Source organism: Zingiber officinale, chromosome 7B, assembly GCF_018446385.1.
Source record: "Zingiber officinale cultivar Zhangliang chromosome 7B, Zo_v1.1, whole genome shotgun sequence".
NCBI lineage: Eukaryota > Viridiplantae > Streptophyta > Magnoliopsida > Zingiberales > Zingiberaceae > Zingiber > Zingiber officinale.
This window is the reverse complement of record NC_055999.1, coordinates 3,088,237-3,103,986: the sequence shown is the minus strand read 5'-3', so window position 1 is coordinate 3,103,986 and position 15,750 is coordinate 3,088,237. Positions and strand designations below refer to the sequence as shown.

Sequence of the window (15,750 nt, the reverse complement as noted above, 5' to 3'; positions counted from 1 at the left end):
TACAGGTTGTATCTTCTTAGTCATTTAAAAACTTCTAATGTTTTTAATATAAAACACTAAGTCATTGTGCTCTGGAGCCGGATACACCTATCCTAAACTCGAGGATGAGTTTTCTTCAACTCCAAGCGGCTGATGCAGGAAGAGACCAAATTGGGCAATTTTTAAAGTAGTTATTCGTTAATTATATTTAATTTGTCCTAAATCTTAGGAACCAAGTCTTGTTAGTTAATTTATACTAAATTTTAGGGAATAAGTCTAGTTCATTATTTTTCTATTTATATTTTTTTTAGGGTTTTGAAAGCTATATAAATCTATACTTAGATGATGTTTAGGACAAGTATTTTGATATTAAATCAATTGATTTCCCTTAAACCATGTTACGACTACATCTTTTTTATTCTTTATTTCCGCTCTTATTTTTTCAAGAAGGTTTTTTAAAAACCTAATTTGGATTATTTCTTATTTCGTTATTTCTCTCTTATTTTCTCGTTAATTTTTTTGAAACATTACGCCCCAGAATAATCTATATTCTGATTGACGTAAGCTCTGTCAACCAAAGATGCGAGGGCTAGAAGAAGCCTCAACTAGCAATAGGGATTATTGTCACATGGCGATAGAATCTACTAATTTAATATTTATTTATAACCCTACTAGTCTCAAGTTGAACTCGAGGGTTTTATTCAGAAGATCCCGCCTCGACTTTTTAATTTTTAATAAATTCTCGAGTTTAACAAAATATAATAGTCCAGAATATTTAACTCAAATTATCGATTACGATTTAAATTTAATCAGGTACTTAGTGAATCTGTATCTAATTAATTAAGATTTGAGGGAGAAATTAAAACATTTTACCTTCGTATTTTTGCCTTTTATGAAATGTATCTAATAGTCTCACTATTGTCATTGTATTCTTTACATTTTCATAATATTAAAATGTCCACCGTACAGGACCAACTCGGTACGTAAATACACCTCGCACTTAATTATTTAAAATAAAAAAAAAAATGAATCACCAAAAAACAGAACGTAAATGCAATTTCACATGATCGAACAAGCATTAGGGTTGTCATCACTAAACATCGTGACGACCTTCTCGTCAATTATGTCGCCGTGTGGCGGCCGTCGGTAATACCCGTACAAGCTCGAGTCGTCGTAGCCGTGCTTCCGGTAATTATAGGAGTTCGGAACAGCATTTAATATGAACGGGTAATTACGGTGGCCCGGCGGAGCTGCAGGCCCGTTGTACACCTGCTGGTACATCACCTCGTCGGCGTTCATCGGATAAGGCCACAGCACCGCCCGTCGCCCCGTTTTCCTCACCGCTTTCAGCGCCTTCTTCGGCTCCACCCACCCAGTTACAGTCACCTTCAGCTGCGCCATGTCGACATCAACGTCATGCACCCCTGCAGTAATAATTAATTTAATTTTATATTTTTAAAAATATATAATCAAAAGTCGAACAGAAATAATGTTCACCTTCGAGCTTCAGCAGAGCTTTCCTTATCTTGCTCTCACAGCCAGAGCAGTCCATATGCACGCACATCTCTGTAATCTGAATTCATGCAAACGTATTGTGATATATATATTTGACAGTCATGGATTGAAAACAATAAAGTGCAACCGTTAACTTACTGCCATATTGCCGCGCGATCTCACTTTCAATAACGGGAAGCTTAAGGAATAATGATTGAGTTCTAATTCTCCTCGAAGGCGAGATTTATATAGAGGAATGCAAACCTGCATGGAGAAGTAAAGTACGGAGAGAAGTTTCCGCGTTATTTTGTTAATATAAAAGCGGTTACTTCGCACCTATAGCGACCGCAAGATGAGCGGCCAAGGAACGTAGAGTCTTCTCCAATTACGACAGGCCGCGTTGGTAATTGGTAGGTAGACAGTTAACTTGCATGGCAAGGTCATCGAAAAGAGTCGCGAAGCTGCGTCGCTGGAAAGGGACACGTAGATTACTGGGAATGCCGAAAGAATTGTGTGTTGGCCCATGCCTGAGGTGACAAGTGGCTGGTGAATCTTGGCAGTGCGACGTGTGAAGTGACTATTGGTCAGGGGATCTACATGACGGTGGTGTCGGTAGGGGACTGACTTTACCTGGGGACAGGCTATTATATTGAAGATCAAATTCTCTAACTTCAAATTTTTCTGTCCGTATATTCTTTTGTCGATCAGATAAATTAAATTATATTTTAAGGATGTTTTATATATCATGAAGATATTATATACATCTTAAAAATATCATAATATCTTAAGATATAATCTAGTCCATTTGATCGACAGGAGACATAGAGACAACAAAATTTAGGGACATAAACTTTGATCTGATTATATTCCGTGACAAAGTATGGGCTTTTGTGGGACCAGGAAGCGTGTCCCCGTTTTGACATTGCAGCGTACGGAGTCCGTGCCAGTAAGTCCGAAAGGATAGAGCATGCATGAACCGGATCTGGTTAGCGATTGTAAATGGCATTCCAATACTTTTTAAATATTTTAGAATTATTTTAAAAGTTCTAAATAAAAAAACAAAATACCACACTATTTATTCAAAATCTCCCCAACCATCCTGCCTCGACCAATATAATTCCAATGCCTTTCCCACTATCAGAATATTTGGATTAAGAATGAAAATAAATTTTAAAATGTAGATATTACATATAACATATCGAAACATATTAAATCATATCGATATTATTGATATATCAAAATTTTTTATACAATATTATACTACACTAAATTTTTTATAAGATTTAATATCAATATTTCGTATATACCATACCGATACTAAAATTTTAATATAATCCCTATTGAAATTTTGATATATCAAAAATTCGATATGATATTGATATAATTTTTTTTAACCGAATTTTTTATAATGATATATGGTATACGGGTTTAGGTTCAATATAGCATACCGAATCATTCCTAGATAATGATGGTTTTGGAATATTGCAAAAGGTGATCTTGATACAAAGGGATTAACGACTAGGTTGAGGATGAGCAAGAAGGGAAGGGAGGTGATGCAAGGGGAAATCGATCATGCAATCTACTTCCAGTCGGCAAGGATCAGCGTTGTCAGCGATCAGCCACTAGCCTATAGAACTCTGGTGAGATAGCTCCCATCATGGTTCGTTCATGGAGCCAGTTCAAGCAAAGATGGGGTCCTAACCGTGCATGCTAACATCGGCCATATGTTGGGATCACAACTCACGCCGTATGACATCGAGCAATAGTCGTCGCCTATCCATGACGAGAAGATGCCCAGATACAATGACAACGAGGATCGGAAGATCAGGAGGTGTTGCGGTCCGACACAGGGCACCTGACTTTTGAAGTGGGGCCAGGTGACGATGATAAAGAACACAGACTTTGGAAGAAAAGGAATGTCAGAGAGCTGTCAATTGCTTTGCTTTGCTTTGCTTTGCTTTGGGCTAAGGTGCTATCAGTAAATTTTCCAATGCTTTTTAAATCTTTCATGCTGTTAGAATTATTTTATCGATATAAAATTAAAAATATAATATATTATAGGTAACATATCGAAATATACTAAATCATATCGATATTATTGATATTTCAAAAAATTTTATACGGTATTATATCATACTAAAATTTTCAATATTAGTATAAGATTTAATGTCAATATATCATATATATATATATGCCATATCGATACTAAAATTTTAATATAACTGCTATAGAAATTTTGATATACTAAAAATTCGGTATGATATTGATATGATTTTTTAACCAAACTTTTCATAACGATATATGATATACGGGGTTTAGGTTCAATATAGCATATCGAAACACTCCTAGGTAATGATGGTTTTGGGATACTGCAAAAGGTGATCGTAGTACAAAGGGATTACCGGCTAGGTTGAGGATGGGCAAGAAGGGAAGGGAGATGACGCAAGGGGGAATTGATCCTGCAATCCACTTCCAGCCAGCAAGGTTCAGTGTTGTCAGCGGCAGCTACTAGCCTAAAGAACTCCGACGAGATATCCCCCATCATAAGTTCGTTCGTGCAGCCACTTCATGTAAGATACGATGATTAAATAATAAGTGTTATTGGAGGAATAACCTTATAGAATTTTCTGGTGAGGAGAGAAGGTCGGACTTGGGTTATGGTGAACTCAACTTTGGATGCCGAAAAATCACCCAAGCGACTGAAGCGAAAGATCGGACAAAGTCAATGTGGAGTTGACCTTGTTCGGGCCCCTGGACCATGTCTAAGCGTCCGAAGTCTGGCACTTGGAGCTAGTATAGGCGCCCATACTACTTTGGTGCCAAACAGGCGCCTCGATGAAACCCTGTTGTTGAGGATCATCGTTGGGTCCACGTCAGCTATGTTGGAATGTATACTGAAAGCCTAAACTTTTGTAAACATTTGTTTTGAATAAAGAATCACATTTGGTCAAATTATCTACATTTGTTTGTAGTTGTTCAATTAATTTATATTGTAGATAACATAGCATGTGGTGTCACATGCAGAAGATAATGTTATCAGTACCTTATAAATTATAAACAGTAGCTCACGACCAAAATGGAAAGGAACAAATCATTAGAAGGTCGTAGTGTAATTAGGTATCAGTTTATCTTGACTGTATAATTACACTAGTACACTTAGAGTGTATTGAGTAGGACCATTTGAGGTCGTTTCTTTTATACTGACTTTATAAATGAACAAAAACCTCAGTTATTATGGAAGTGTGTGCTCTTAATCCTAATATAATAACAAGCATATATATTTGATATTTATTTCTTTAATTTATCAATGAGTGAGATTTAGTTCGATAAATCAATATGCCCGATAAGTTGGGAAATGATATCACTTATAGTTTGTGTTGTTGATTATAGAAGGAAACTGTGTCCTAGAGATACTAGGTTGATAATGTCCCCAAGAGGAGCTCATAAGGATTGTCATGTTAAACCCTGCAGGTGGACTTAGTCCGACATGACGATAATGTTGAGTGGTACTACTCTTGGACTTAGATATTAATTAAATGAGTTGTCAGTAACTCACTTAATTAGTGGACATTCGATATCTTAAACACAGGGAGACTAACATGCTCATAATAAGAAGGAGCCCAAAAATGTAATTTGGGATTGGTGCGGTAGTTCAATAATAGTTCTCTAGTGGAATGAATTATTATTGATAAAATTAAGTTGTGTGTTCGGGGCAAACACGGGATGCTTAATTTTATCGGGAGACCAAAACCAATTTCTCCTCTCGGTCCCTATCGTAGCCTCTTTTTATAGAGTACTATACCCACCTATACCCACCTTCTATACCCACCCAAAGGGGGCCGGCCAAGCTAGCTTGGGAACCAAGCTAGGGCTGGCCTAGGTATAAATTGCCCAAGCTAGTGGGGCCGGCCAAATTAAATTAAAAAGGGGTTTTAATTTTAATTTTTATTATGTGGAATAAATAATTTATTAAAGAGAATTAAAATTAAAATATCTCTCTTGTAAAAGATCTACAAAAGATTAAAGAAAGAGATTAGATCTCTTTCCTTATTTGTAGATTGGTGAGATATTTTATTTTTTCTTTAAAATTATCCACATGTTGATAAAATTAAAATTATAGAAATTTCCTTTTATCAACCATGAAGAGATTTTTAAAGAGAAATTTTATTTTTAAAATTTCCGGAAACAAATTAGGAAGTTTTAATTGTTGATTAAAACTTGTCTAATTTTTCCTTCATTGATGTGGCCGGCCATTAGAGTTTGATTTGGGAAATTTTATTTTATTTTTCTCAATTAAATCATGTCAAGGAAATTAAGGAAATTTTATTGTAATTAAATTTCCTAATTTGCCTAAGCCAAGGAATATAAAAGAAGGGGTAGGGGTGCCTTCATGAGACACAACCTCTATTATTTCTCTCCCTCTTTTATTCCTTGGAGTGGCCGGCCATCCTCGTCCTTTCTTCCTCTTTGTGGTGGCCGAATCTCTCAAAGGCTTGGAGCTCTTGTGGCGGTCGGATACTACTTGGAGAAGAAGAAGAAGAAGAAGAAGGAGAGAAAGCTAGCATCTCTTGGAGCTTGGTTGGTGTTTTGATTTTCTTCCTTGGTGAAGCTTCTTTATTGGCCGAACCTAGCTAGGAGGAGAAGAAGGTGGTTGGTGGTTTCTCATCTCGGAAGATCGTTGCCCACACAACGTCCGAGGTTAGAAGAGGAATACGGTAGAAGATAAAGAGGTTTTTCTACAAGGTATAACTAGTAATTTTTCTTTCCGCATCATACTAGTTATTTATGGAAATAATACCAAATACAAGAGGCTTACGTTCTAGAATTTCGAATATGTTTTTCGATGTTGTGTTCTTTTATTTTTTTTTCCTTGTGATTTGATTGTTCTCTTCGGTTAACCTAAAGTTATTTTAGGAAATTAAATATTAGATTTCTATAAAAGGTTTTGTCTAGTCGGTGGTGGTTGCTCCCATATCCAAGAAGGTCATGTGCCTCGCCACGTCAGTACTGGGAACCGATTATGGAAATTAATATTTAATGGAATTAATAACTTAAGGTGATTTGGGTCGAACGTGTTAAGTTCCGCAGGAGATCCAAGTCAAAACCTAAAAGAACAAATAGATTAAGTTTTGGATCAAACGTGTTAAGTTACGCAGGCGATCCAAAATTTAATTTAAAAGAACACATGGTAGCTAGGAAAAGGTTCAGATCACGTAAAATTTTTGTACAATGGAACCTATAGGTTTTCCGAGTAGCAACCAACAATTGGTATCGAGCTAGGGTTTGCTCTGCGTATTTGGTATTAGGTTAATTATGCATGTCATACATAATTTAGGCGAGTTAATAGTAGGATGTGCTAACTTTGTGGATGCAGGATCCAACTATTATGGCTTTAGTTATTATGTGTGTGACCCTTGACATGTCAAGGGCATTTATATGTGTGTGATTGTATTTAAATACAGCAGAGGCTATTTAGTTTTATTAGGATTTTATTTTTGATTTAGATACATGTACATTCCTTTTGTGGAATATAGGATCAACGATGGAAAAGTCTTTTTGTGTCGCGGATCGAATCGTGCATAGCGTGGATCCTTCTATGGACCAGAGGCGCAGCGGAACGAGGAGCGAGATGGATGCGACAGCTAGACCCTAGGCGGTGGCCAAATATGGCAGCAGCTTGGGATGACAACACACGGAGGACAATTTAGAGATAAAAGCCATAATAGTTGAAAATTAAATTTTCTATTTATTGCTTTTATATTGTGCTGTGTGTGCATGTTAGTTTACAAGTTTAGTAGGCTAGCATAGTTAAAATTCCTCATTTATAAATAACTAAGTGGGAGAGGGATTTTTAAGTAAATCCCATGGTCTCCATTACTGGTTTGTAAGTGATGCAAACAAGCTCGTTGGCTCGAGTGCCTTCCTCCATAACGGATGAGCTTGTTTGCGGATCACTAGAACAGACTTCCATTTTTGGATGACTATAGGAAGTTAATTAAGAGCGTGTGATCTTCCCCAACGGAAGGGGCATAATCTTATTAATGGACTTAGTGTCAAGTAGTGGTATACACTTAGACACATCTAATAGTATCATCTCCATCGGAGTCACTGCTATTATTTGTGTGACCAAATGATACCAACTATTAATTTTATTTGTCAAAAAGTTAGGTTGACAAGATAATAATATTAATGGGTTAAAACCCTCCTTTTACAAATGTTGAATTAGTATACGTCCACACTAACGTGACATACAAAATTCACGGTGTTTTGAGATGTTGGTTAATTTAAAATAGTATTGTTTGAGGAATCAATATTATTCTAAATTTAGAGTTCTGACCAAAAGTTATTTTTGATTCTTAGGATGACTTTCAACCCACTGTCCATCATACTTCAACAGAATATATACTTACTGGACCTAATTACATACATTGGAAAAGGAACCTGGATATTGTCCTTACTGCTGAAAGCTTAAAATTTGTACTGACTGAGCAGTGCCCTGAAGCACCTACTGGTGAATCTACCCAAGAGAAGATTGAATATCATAGGAAATGGGTAAAAGCAGATGAGATGACGCGGTGTTACATTTTGGCTTCAATGTCAAATGTATTGCAACATCAGCATCAAGATTTATCAACAGCCTATGATATTATGAACAATCTCAAGGAACTCTTTGGTCATCAGGATAGGGCTTCTAGGCAAGAAGCCATGAGAAAGATAATGACAGCCACCATGCAAGAGGGTACTCCTGTAAGGGAGCACATCCTAAAGATGATGGCTTATCTGAACGAGATACAGATCCTTGGAGGAGAAATTGATGGGGAAACCCAGATCGATATGATCCTCCAAACGCTACCTAGAAGTTTTGAGCAGTTCCGCCTGAACTATAATATGAATAAGAGGATTTATTCATTAGGGGAACTACTGACAGAACTTCAAGCAGCAGAAGGATTATTTCGTCACAATGCTCAAATTCACTATGCTGAAAATGGTTCTACTTCTAAACCGAGAGGAAAGAAGAAGAAGCAAGTCGGTTCAGCAAAGAAAGTGAATAAATCTCGAGTACGGGATTTAAAGCCGGAGTGAAGAAGTCGAAGGGCAATGCTTCATCTGCAAGCAGGACATTGGAAGGCGGACTGTCCTCGTAAGAACCAAAACAAAGGTATATCTCATGCTCTAGTAGTTGAAACATGTTTAGCGGTGTTATCTACCAAGACCGGTGTGTAGATACAGGAGCCACGATCATGTCTCCATTTCGGGGTTCCAGAAACCCGACGACTATCCGAAGGAGAAATTACAGTCTTACATGGGCAATGCTACTAAGGTGGCAACTGTTACAGTGGGAGAGCGTCTACTTATCTTTTAGTAGAAATAGAAATTTGGTTTAAGAAATTGTCTTTATGTACCCAGCTTTAGAAAGAATTTAATTTCAGTTTCTAAACTGTTTTAGATGGATATTCTGTTTTTCAGTAACGATGTAGTTATTAAAAGAAATAATGTGATTATCTGTGCATTAGTTGGCAATTTGTATACTTTAAATCAATTTCTTCCACAAAGCAAAACATGGAAATTTATAACTCATCTCTAATTCTAATAAGAGAAAAGAACCTTCGAAATGAACCAAGCATATCTTTGGCATCTAAGGCTCGGTCATATTAACTTAAGTAGGATTCGGAGGCTTATAGCCGATGGACTTTGAGTTCATTAGAGTTGGAAAATTTTTCAACTTGTGAATCTTGCTAAGGTAAAATGACCAAGAGGCCGCTCAAGGCCAAGGGTATAGAGCCAAAGAAGTGTTAGAATTGGTTCATTCTGATCTGTGTGGTCCTATGTCTGTCCAAGCAAGAGGTGGTTTTGAATATTTTGTCTCTTTATAGACGATTATTCAAGATACGGATACATTTACCTAATGCGCCGCAAGTCCGAGTGCTTTGATAAGTTCAAAGAATACAAGGATGTGGAGAAACGACTAGGTAAAAGTATCAAGACACTACTGTCGTGGTGGCGAATACCTCTTAGGAGAGTTTAGGAATTACTTATCGAGCTGGATTCAATCCCAATTGTTCTGCACCGGAACACCCCAATGTAATGGTGTAGCAGAATGGAGAATAGGACTCTTATGGAGATGGTTAGATCGATGATGAGTTATTCAGAATTACCAAATTCTTGGGGATATGCCCTGGAAATAGCAGTATACGTTCTGAACTTAGTACCTTCTAAATCGCTTTCTACTCCCATAGAATTATGGAATGGGCGAAAACCCAGTCTAAGACATATTCGGATTTGGGGTAGTCCAGCACATGTGCTGAAACCAGATGCTGATAAGTTAGAATCTCGTACAGAAGTTCGCGTGTTTGTAGGATATCCCAAAGGAACGAAAGGTGGTTTATTTTATAGTCCTAAAGACCAGAAGGTCATTGTTAGCACCAATGTCCAGTTTTTAGAAGAAAACTATATAATGGATCACAAGCCCAGTAGCAAAGTTGTTTTAGAAGAACTTAGAGAGGACACGTCTACTTCAGTACCAATAATACAAGATGAAGTACCACAAGAGACTGCAACACGTGTCACACATGATACACGACCACAGACAATGCCTCGTTGTAGTGGGAGGGTTGTAAGGCAACCTGAGAGATTCATATTTTTGGGAGAGTCTTCGGACTTGATCCCAGGTAAACATGAACCTGATCCACGAACATATGACGAAGCACTCCAAGATATAGATGCAGCATCTTGGCAAAAGGCAATGAATTCTGAAATAGAGTCTATGTACTCTAATAAGGTCTGGGAGCTTGTAGAACCACTGTTGGAGTGTATACTGAAATCCTAAGCTTTGTAAACATTCATTATGAATAAAGAATCACATTTGGTCAAATTATCTACATTTGTTTGTAGTTGTTCATTTAATTTATATTGTAGATAACATAGTATGTGGTGTCACATATAGAAGATGATGTTATCAGTACCTTATAAATTATAAACAGTAGTTCACGACTAAAATGGAAAGGAACAAACCATTAGAAGGTCGTAGTGTAATTAGGTATTAGTTTATCTTGACTATATAATTACACTAATACATTCAGAGTGTATTGAGTAGGACCATTAGAGGTCGTTTCTTTTATACTGACTTTATAAAGGAACAAAGACCTCAGTTATTATGGAAGTGTGTGCTCTTAATCCTAATATAATAACAAGCACATATGTTTGATATTTATTTCTTTAATTTATCAATGGGTGAGATTTAGTTCGATGAATCAATAAACCCGATAAGTTGGGAAATGGTTGTTAGGATCTCTTCATACTCGGCTAGAGAGGGGGGGTATGAATAGCCGCCCCAAATCTCTCGTTTCTTCCTACAATTTGTTAGCGCAGCGGAAAAATAAACTAGAAATGAAAGGAAGAATATCAAACCTTAACACAGCGATGTACGAGGTTCGGAGATGATGCTCCTACTCCTCGGCGTGTCCGTAAGGTGGACGAACCCAATCAATCCGTCGGTGGATGAGTCCCCGGAAAATCGGCTAATAAAAACACTCCTTCTGGGTGGAGAAACCTCGCCACAGAAACTTCTTGCAATAGCAAGAAAAGAGTACAAGGAAAACAAGAAATAAAGTACAATACAAATGTAAACTTTCTTACCTTCTCTTCGACTGGAAGAAGCAGCAGCTTCCAAGCGCCTACAACAGCAGGTGACCCAGCCAGAAGCTCACGCGAAGCTTCAAAGCAGCTTAACAAAGCTCAACAGCAAGCTTAGCAACACCAAGAACAGGAAGAAGGAAGAAGAAGAAGTTGCACCAAAGCCTTGATCTCCTTTTATAACCTGTGAACCTGCACGGACGAAGCCGAGAAGACGGAGCGACCCGTCAGGACTCAATCGGTCGATCGCGGACCGATCAGTTCCACCGATCGGTCCAGATTCCTTCGACGGTCCGGGACCGACGCTCTGGCTGATCGGTCCCTAGACCGATCAGATTGCCCACGTAAGTTGCCCAATCTTTTCTGCTTGATCGGTCCGTGGACCGATCGGCCATATTCGGATCGTCCACGCATCGATCCCACTCTCTCTGCGTCTCGATCGGTCCCGCACCGATCAGAAGCCTCACGTAACCGATGGCTTTGCTTTCGTTGTTATCCGATCGGTCACCGCACCATCGTAAACACAATCAGATCGATCGGTTCAGCATCGATCGAGCTTGGTTTTGCCCAAACCAAGTCCCAAACCTTCCAAACCAATATCCGGTCAACCTCGACCTATTGGTACATCATGCTTAGCATCCGGTCACTCCCTTGACCTGCTAAGACTCACCGGTCAATCCTTTGACCCACTTGGACTTTCCTCTTCGTGCCAAGTATCCGGTCACTCCTATGACCTACTTGGACTTCCTATCACCGATGTCCGATCACCCTTGATCCATCTGGATTTTCCTCGCCTGGCTTCACTCACGGGACTTTCACCTAGCTTCACTCACTAGGGTTTTCACCGGCTTCACTCACCAGGATTTCCCACCGCCTGGCTTCACTCACCAGACTTTCCAACCGCCTAACATCCCACTTAGGACTTTCTCATTCACCTAGCTTCACTCACTAGATTTTCACCGCTTCACTCACCGTGATTTTCCCGAACGCCCGCTTCACTCACTGTGACTTTCACCTTCACCTAGCTTCACTCACTAGGATTTTCACCGGATTCACTCACCGATTTTCGCCTGCTTCACTCACTAGGACTTTCCACACCGCCTAACATCGCAGCTAGGACTTTTCCGCCAAGTCTCCATACTTGGACTTTTCCAGGCCAAGTCTCCATACTTGGACTTTTCCCGTGCCAAGTCTCCATACTTGAACTTCTTGCCAAGCTCCCTGCTTGGACTTTTCTAGTGCCAAGCTCCCTGCTTGGACTTTTCCGTTGCCAAGTCTCCATACTTGGACTTTTTCCCGAATCAGGTCAACCAGGTCAACCTTGACCTAAGGTTGCACCAACAATCTCTCAAACATCTATTCTTGTCCCATATCAAGAATACAACTCTTCCACGAGTGTCAAACATCAACATGCAACTCAACTAGGTCAACCTTGACCTAAGGTTGCACCAACAATCTTCCTAAGTCAAACATCAAAATACAACTCGAGTCAGGTCAACTCGAGTCAGGTCAACCAGGTCAACCTTGACCTAAGGTTGCACCAACAATGGTATCACTTATAGTGTGTGTTGTTGATTATAGAAGGAAACTGTGTCCTAGAGATACTAGGTTGATAATGTCCCCAAGAGGAGCTCATAAGGATTGTCATGTTAAACCCTGCAGGTGGACTTAGTCCGACATGACGATAAGGTTGAGTGGTACTACTCTTGGACTTAGATATTAATTAAATGAGTTGTCAGTAACTCACTTAATTAGTGGACATTTGATATCTTAAACACAGGGAGACTAACATGCTCATAATAAGAAGGAGCCCAAAAATGTAATTTGGGATTGATGCGGTAGTTCAATGATAGTTCTCTAGTGGAATGAATTATCATTGATAAAATTAAGTTGTGTGTTCGGGGCGAACACGGGATGCTTAATTTTATCGGGAGACCAAAACCAATTCCTCCTCTCGGTCCCTATCGTAGCCTCTTATTTATTGAGTTCTATACCCACCTATACCCACCTTCTATACCCACCCAATAGGGGTCGGCCAAGCTAGCTTGGGAACAAGCTAGGGCCGGCCTAGGTATAAAATTGGGCCCTAGCTTGAACCCAAGCTAGTAGGGCCAAATTAAATTAAAAGAAATTTAATTTTAATTTTATTATTATGTGGAAGATATAATTTAAAGAATAAAAATAAAATATCTCTTGTAAAAGATCTATAAAGATTAAAGAAAGAGATTAGATCTCTTTCCTTATTTGTAGATTGGAGAGATGTTTTATTTTCTCTTTAAAAATTATTCACATGTTGATAAAATTAAAATTATAAAAATTTCCTTTTATCAACCATGAAGAGATTTTAAAGAGAAATTTTATTTTTTAAAATTTCCGGAAACAAATAAGGAAGTTTTAATTGTTGATTAAAACTTGTCCAATTTGTTCTCCAATGATGTGGCCGGCCATTGAAGTTTGATTTGGAAAATTTATTTTATTTTTCTAAATTAAATCATGTCAAGGAAATTGAGGAAATTTTATTGTAATTAAATTTCCTAATTTGCCTAGGCCAAGGAATATAAAAGAAGGGGTGAGGGTGCCTTCATGGAACAACCCTTATTATTTCTCTCCCTCTCTTATTCTTTGGTGTGGCCGGCCAACACCCTTTCCCTCTCTTCTTCTTGTGGTGGCCGAACATCTCTATTCCCTTGGAGCTCTTGTGGTGGCCGGATACTACTAGGAGAAGAAGAAGAAGAAGGAGAGGAAGCTAGCATCTCTTGGAGCTTGGTTAGTGTTTTGATTTTCTTCCTTGGTGAAGCTTCTTCTTTGTTGGCCGAACCTAGCTAGGAGGAGAAGAAGGTGATTGGTGGTTTCTCGTCTCGGAAGATCGTTGCCCACACAACGTCCGAGGTTAGAAGAGGAATACGGTAGAAGATCAAGAGGTTTTTCTACAAGGTATAACTAGTAATTTTTCTTTCCGCATCATACTAGTTATTTATGGAAATAATACCAAATACAAGAGGCTTACGTTCTAGAATTTCGAATATGTTTTTCGAAGTTGTGTTCTTTTGTTTTTTCTTTTCCTTGTGATTTGATTGTTCTCTTTGGTTAACCTAAAGTTATTTTAGGAAATTAAATATTAGCTTTCTATAAAAGGTTTTGTCTAGTCGGTGGTGGTTGCTCCCATATCCAAGAAGGCCATGTGCCTCGCTATGTCAGTACTGGGAACCAATTATGGAAATTAATATTTAATGGAATAAATAATTTAAGGAGACTTGGGTCGAACGTGTTAAGTTCCACAGGAGATCCAAGTCAAAACCTAAAAGAACAAATAGATTAAGTTTTGGATCAAACGTGTTAAGTTCCGCAGGCGATCCAAAATTTAATTTAAAAGAACACATGGTAGCTAGGAAAAGGTTCAGACCTTTGTACAAAATTTGCATGGAACCTATAGGTTTCCCGTAGCAACCAACAATTGGTATCGAGCTAGGGTTTTGCCTCGTATTTGGTATTTAGTTTAATTATACATGTCATACATAATTTAGGTGTTAATAGTAGGATGTGCTAACTTTGTGGATGCAGGATCCAACTATTATGACTTTTAGTTATTATGTGTGATTGGACCCTGGACATGTCAAGGGCATTTATATGTGTGCATGATTGTATTAAAATACAACAGGAGTGTATTTAGTTTTATTAGGATTTTATTTTGATCTAGATACATGTACATTCCTTTTATGGAATATAGGATCATAAAATTTTATTTATGTCATGGATCAAATCTTGCAAAGCGTGGAACCTTCTAAGGACCAGAGGCGCAGTGGAACTAGGAGCAAGATGGATGATACCAGACCTAGAAGCGGCTGTGCAAATACAGAATGGGATGACACACACCTGAGGACAATAGAGATAAAAGCCATAATAGTTGAAAATTAGATTTTCTATTTATTGCTTTTATATTGTGCTATGTGTGAATGTTAGTTTACAAGTTAAGTAGGCTAGCATAGTTAAAATTCCTCATTTATAAATAACTATGGGAGGGATTTTTAGTAAATCCCATGGTCTCCAATCGGTTTTTAAGTGATGCAAACAAGTTACCGAGTGCCTTCCTCCATAATCTGATGAGCTTGTTTCATGGATCACTTAAATGACTTCCATTTGGATGACTATAGAAGTTAATTAAGAGCGTGTGATCTTCCCAACGGAAGGGCATAATCTTATTAATGGACTTCGTGTCAAGTAATGGTATACACTTAGACACATCTAATAGTATCCTCCCAATGGAGTCACTGCTATTATTTGTGAGACCAAATAATACCAACTATTAATTTTATTTGTCAACAGTTAGGTTGACAAGATAATAAAATTAATGGGTTAAAATCCTCCTTTTACAAATGTTGAATTTGTATACGTCCACTAACGTGGCATACAAAATTCACGGTGTTATGAGGTGTTGATTAATTTAAAATAGTATTGTTTGAGAAATCAATATTATTCTAAATTTAGAGTAAATCTTGACCAAAAGTTATTTGTGATTATTAGGATGACTTTCAACCCACTGTCCATCATACTTCAACAGAATAGACTTATCGGACCTAATTACATAGATTGAAAAGGAACCGACATTGCTCTCGATCACCGAAAGCTATAAATTTGTACTGACCG

At 38.1% G+C, this 15,750-nt stretch overlaps 1 protein-coding gene across 1 annotated transcript; it reads right to left on the bottom strand.

Moving 5' to 3' along the window:
- Positions 1-874: 874 nt before the first annotated feature.
- LOC122003496 (heavy metal-associated isoprenylated plant protein 28-like) lies at positions 875-1,694 on the bottom strand. The gene is made up of 3 exons (XM_042558605.1): positions 1,633-1,694; positions 1,477-1,552; positions 875-1,403 (listed from the first exon to the last, which is right to left on the bottom strand). Exons 1-3 carry the CDS (start codon positions 1,636-1,638, stop codon positions 1,039-1,041), a joined length of 447 nt encoding a protein of 148 aa, XP_042414539.1. The 5' UTR covers positions 1,639-1,694; the 3' UTR covers positions 875-1,038.
- Positions 1,695-15,750: the final 14,056 nt, after the last annotated feature.

Excerpts from the sequence above, each read along its gene's own strand:
- LOC122003496 (XM_042558605.1), bottom strand. Across the intron at positions 1,404-1,476 it reads AGCTCTGCTGAAGCTCGAAG|GGGTGCATGACGTTGATGTC; the intron begins GTGAACATTATT and ends TTATTACTGCAG.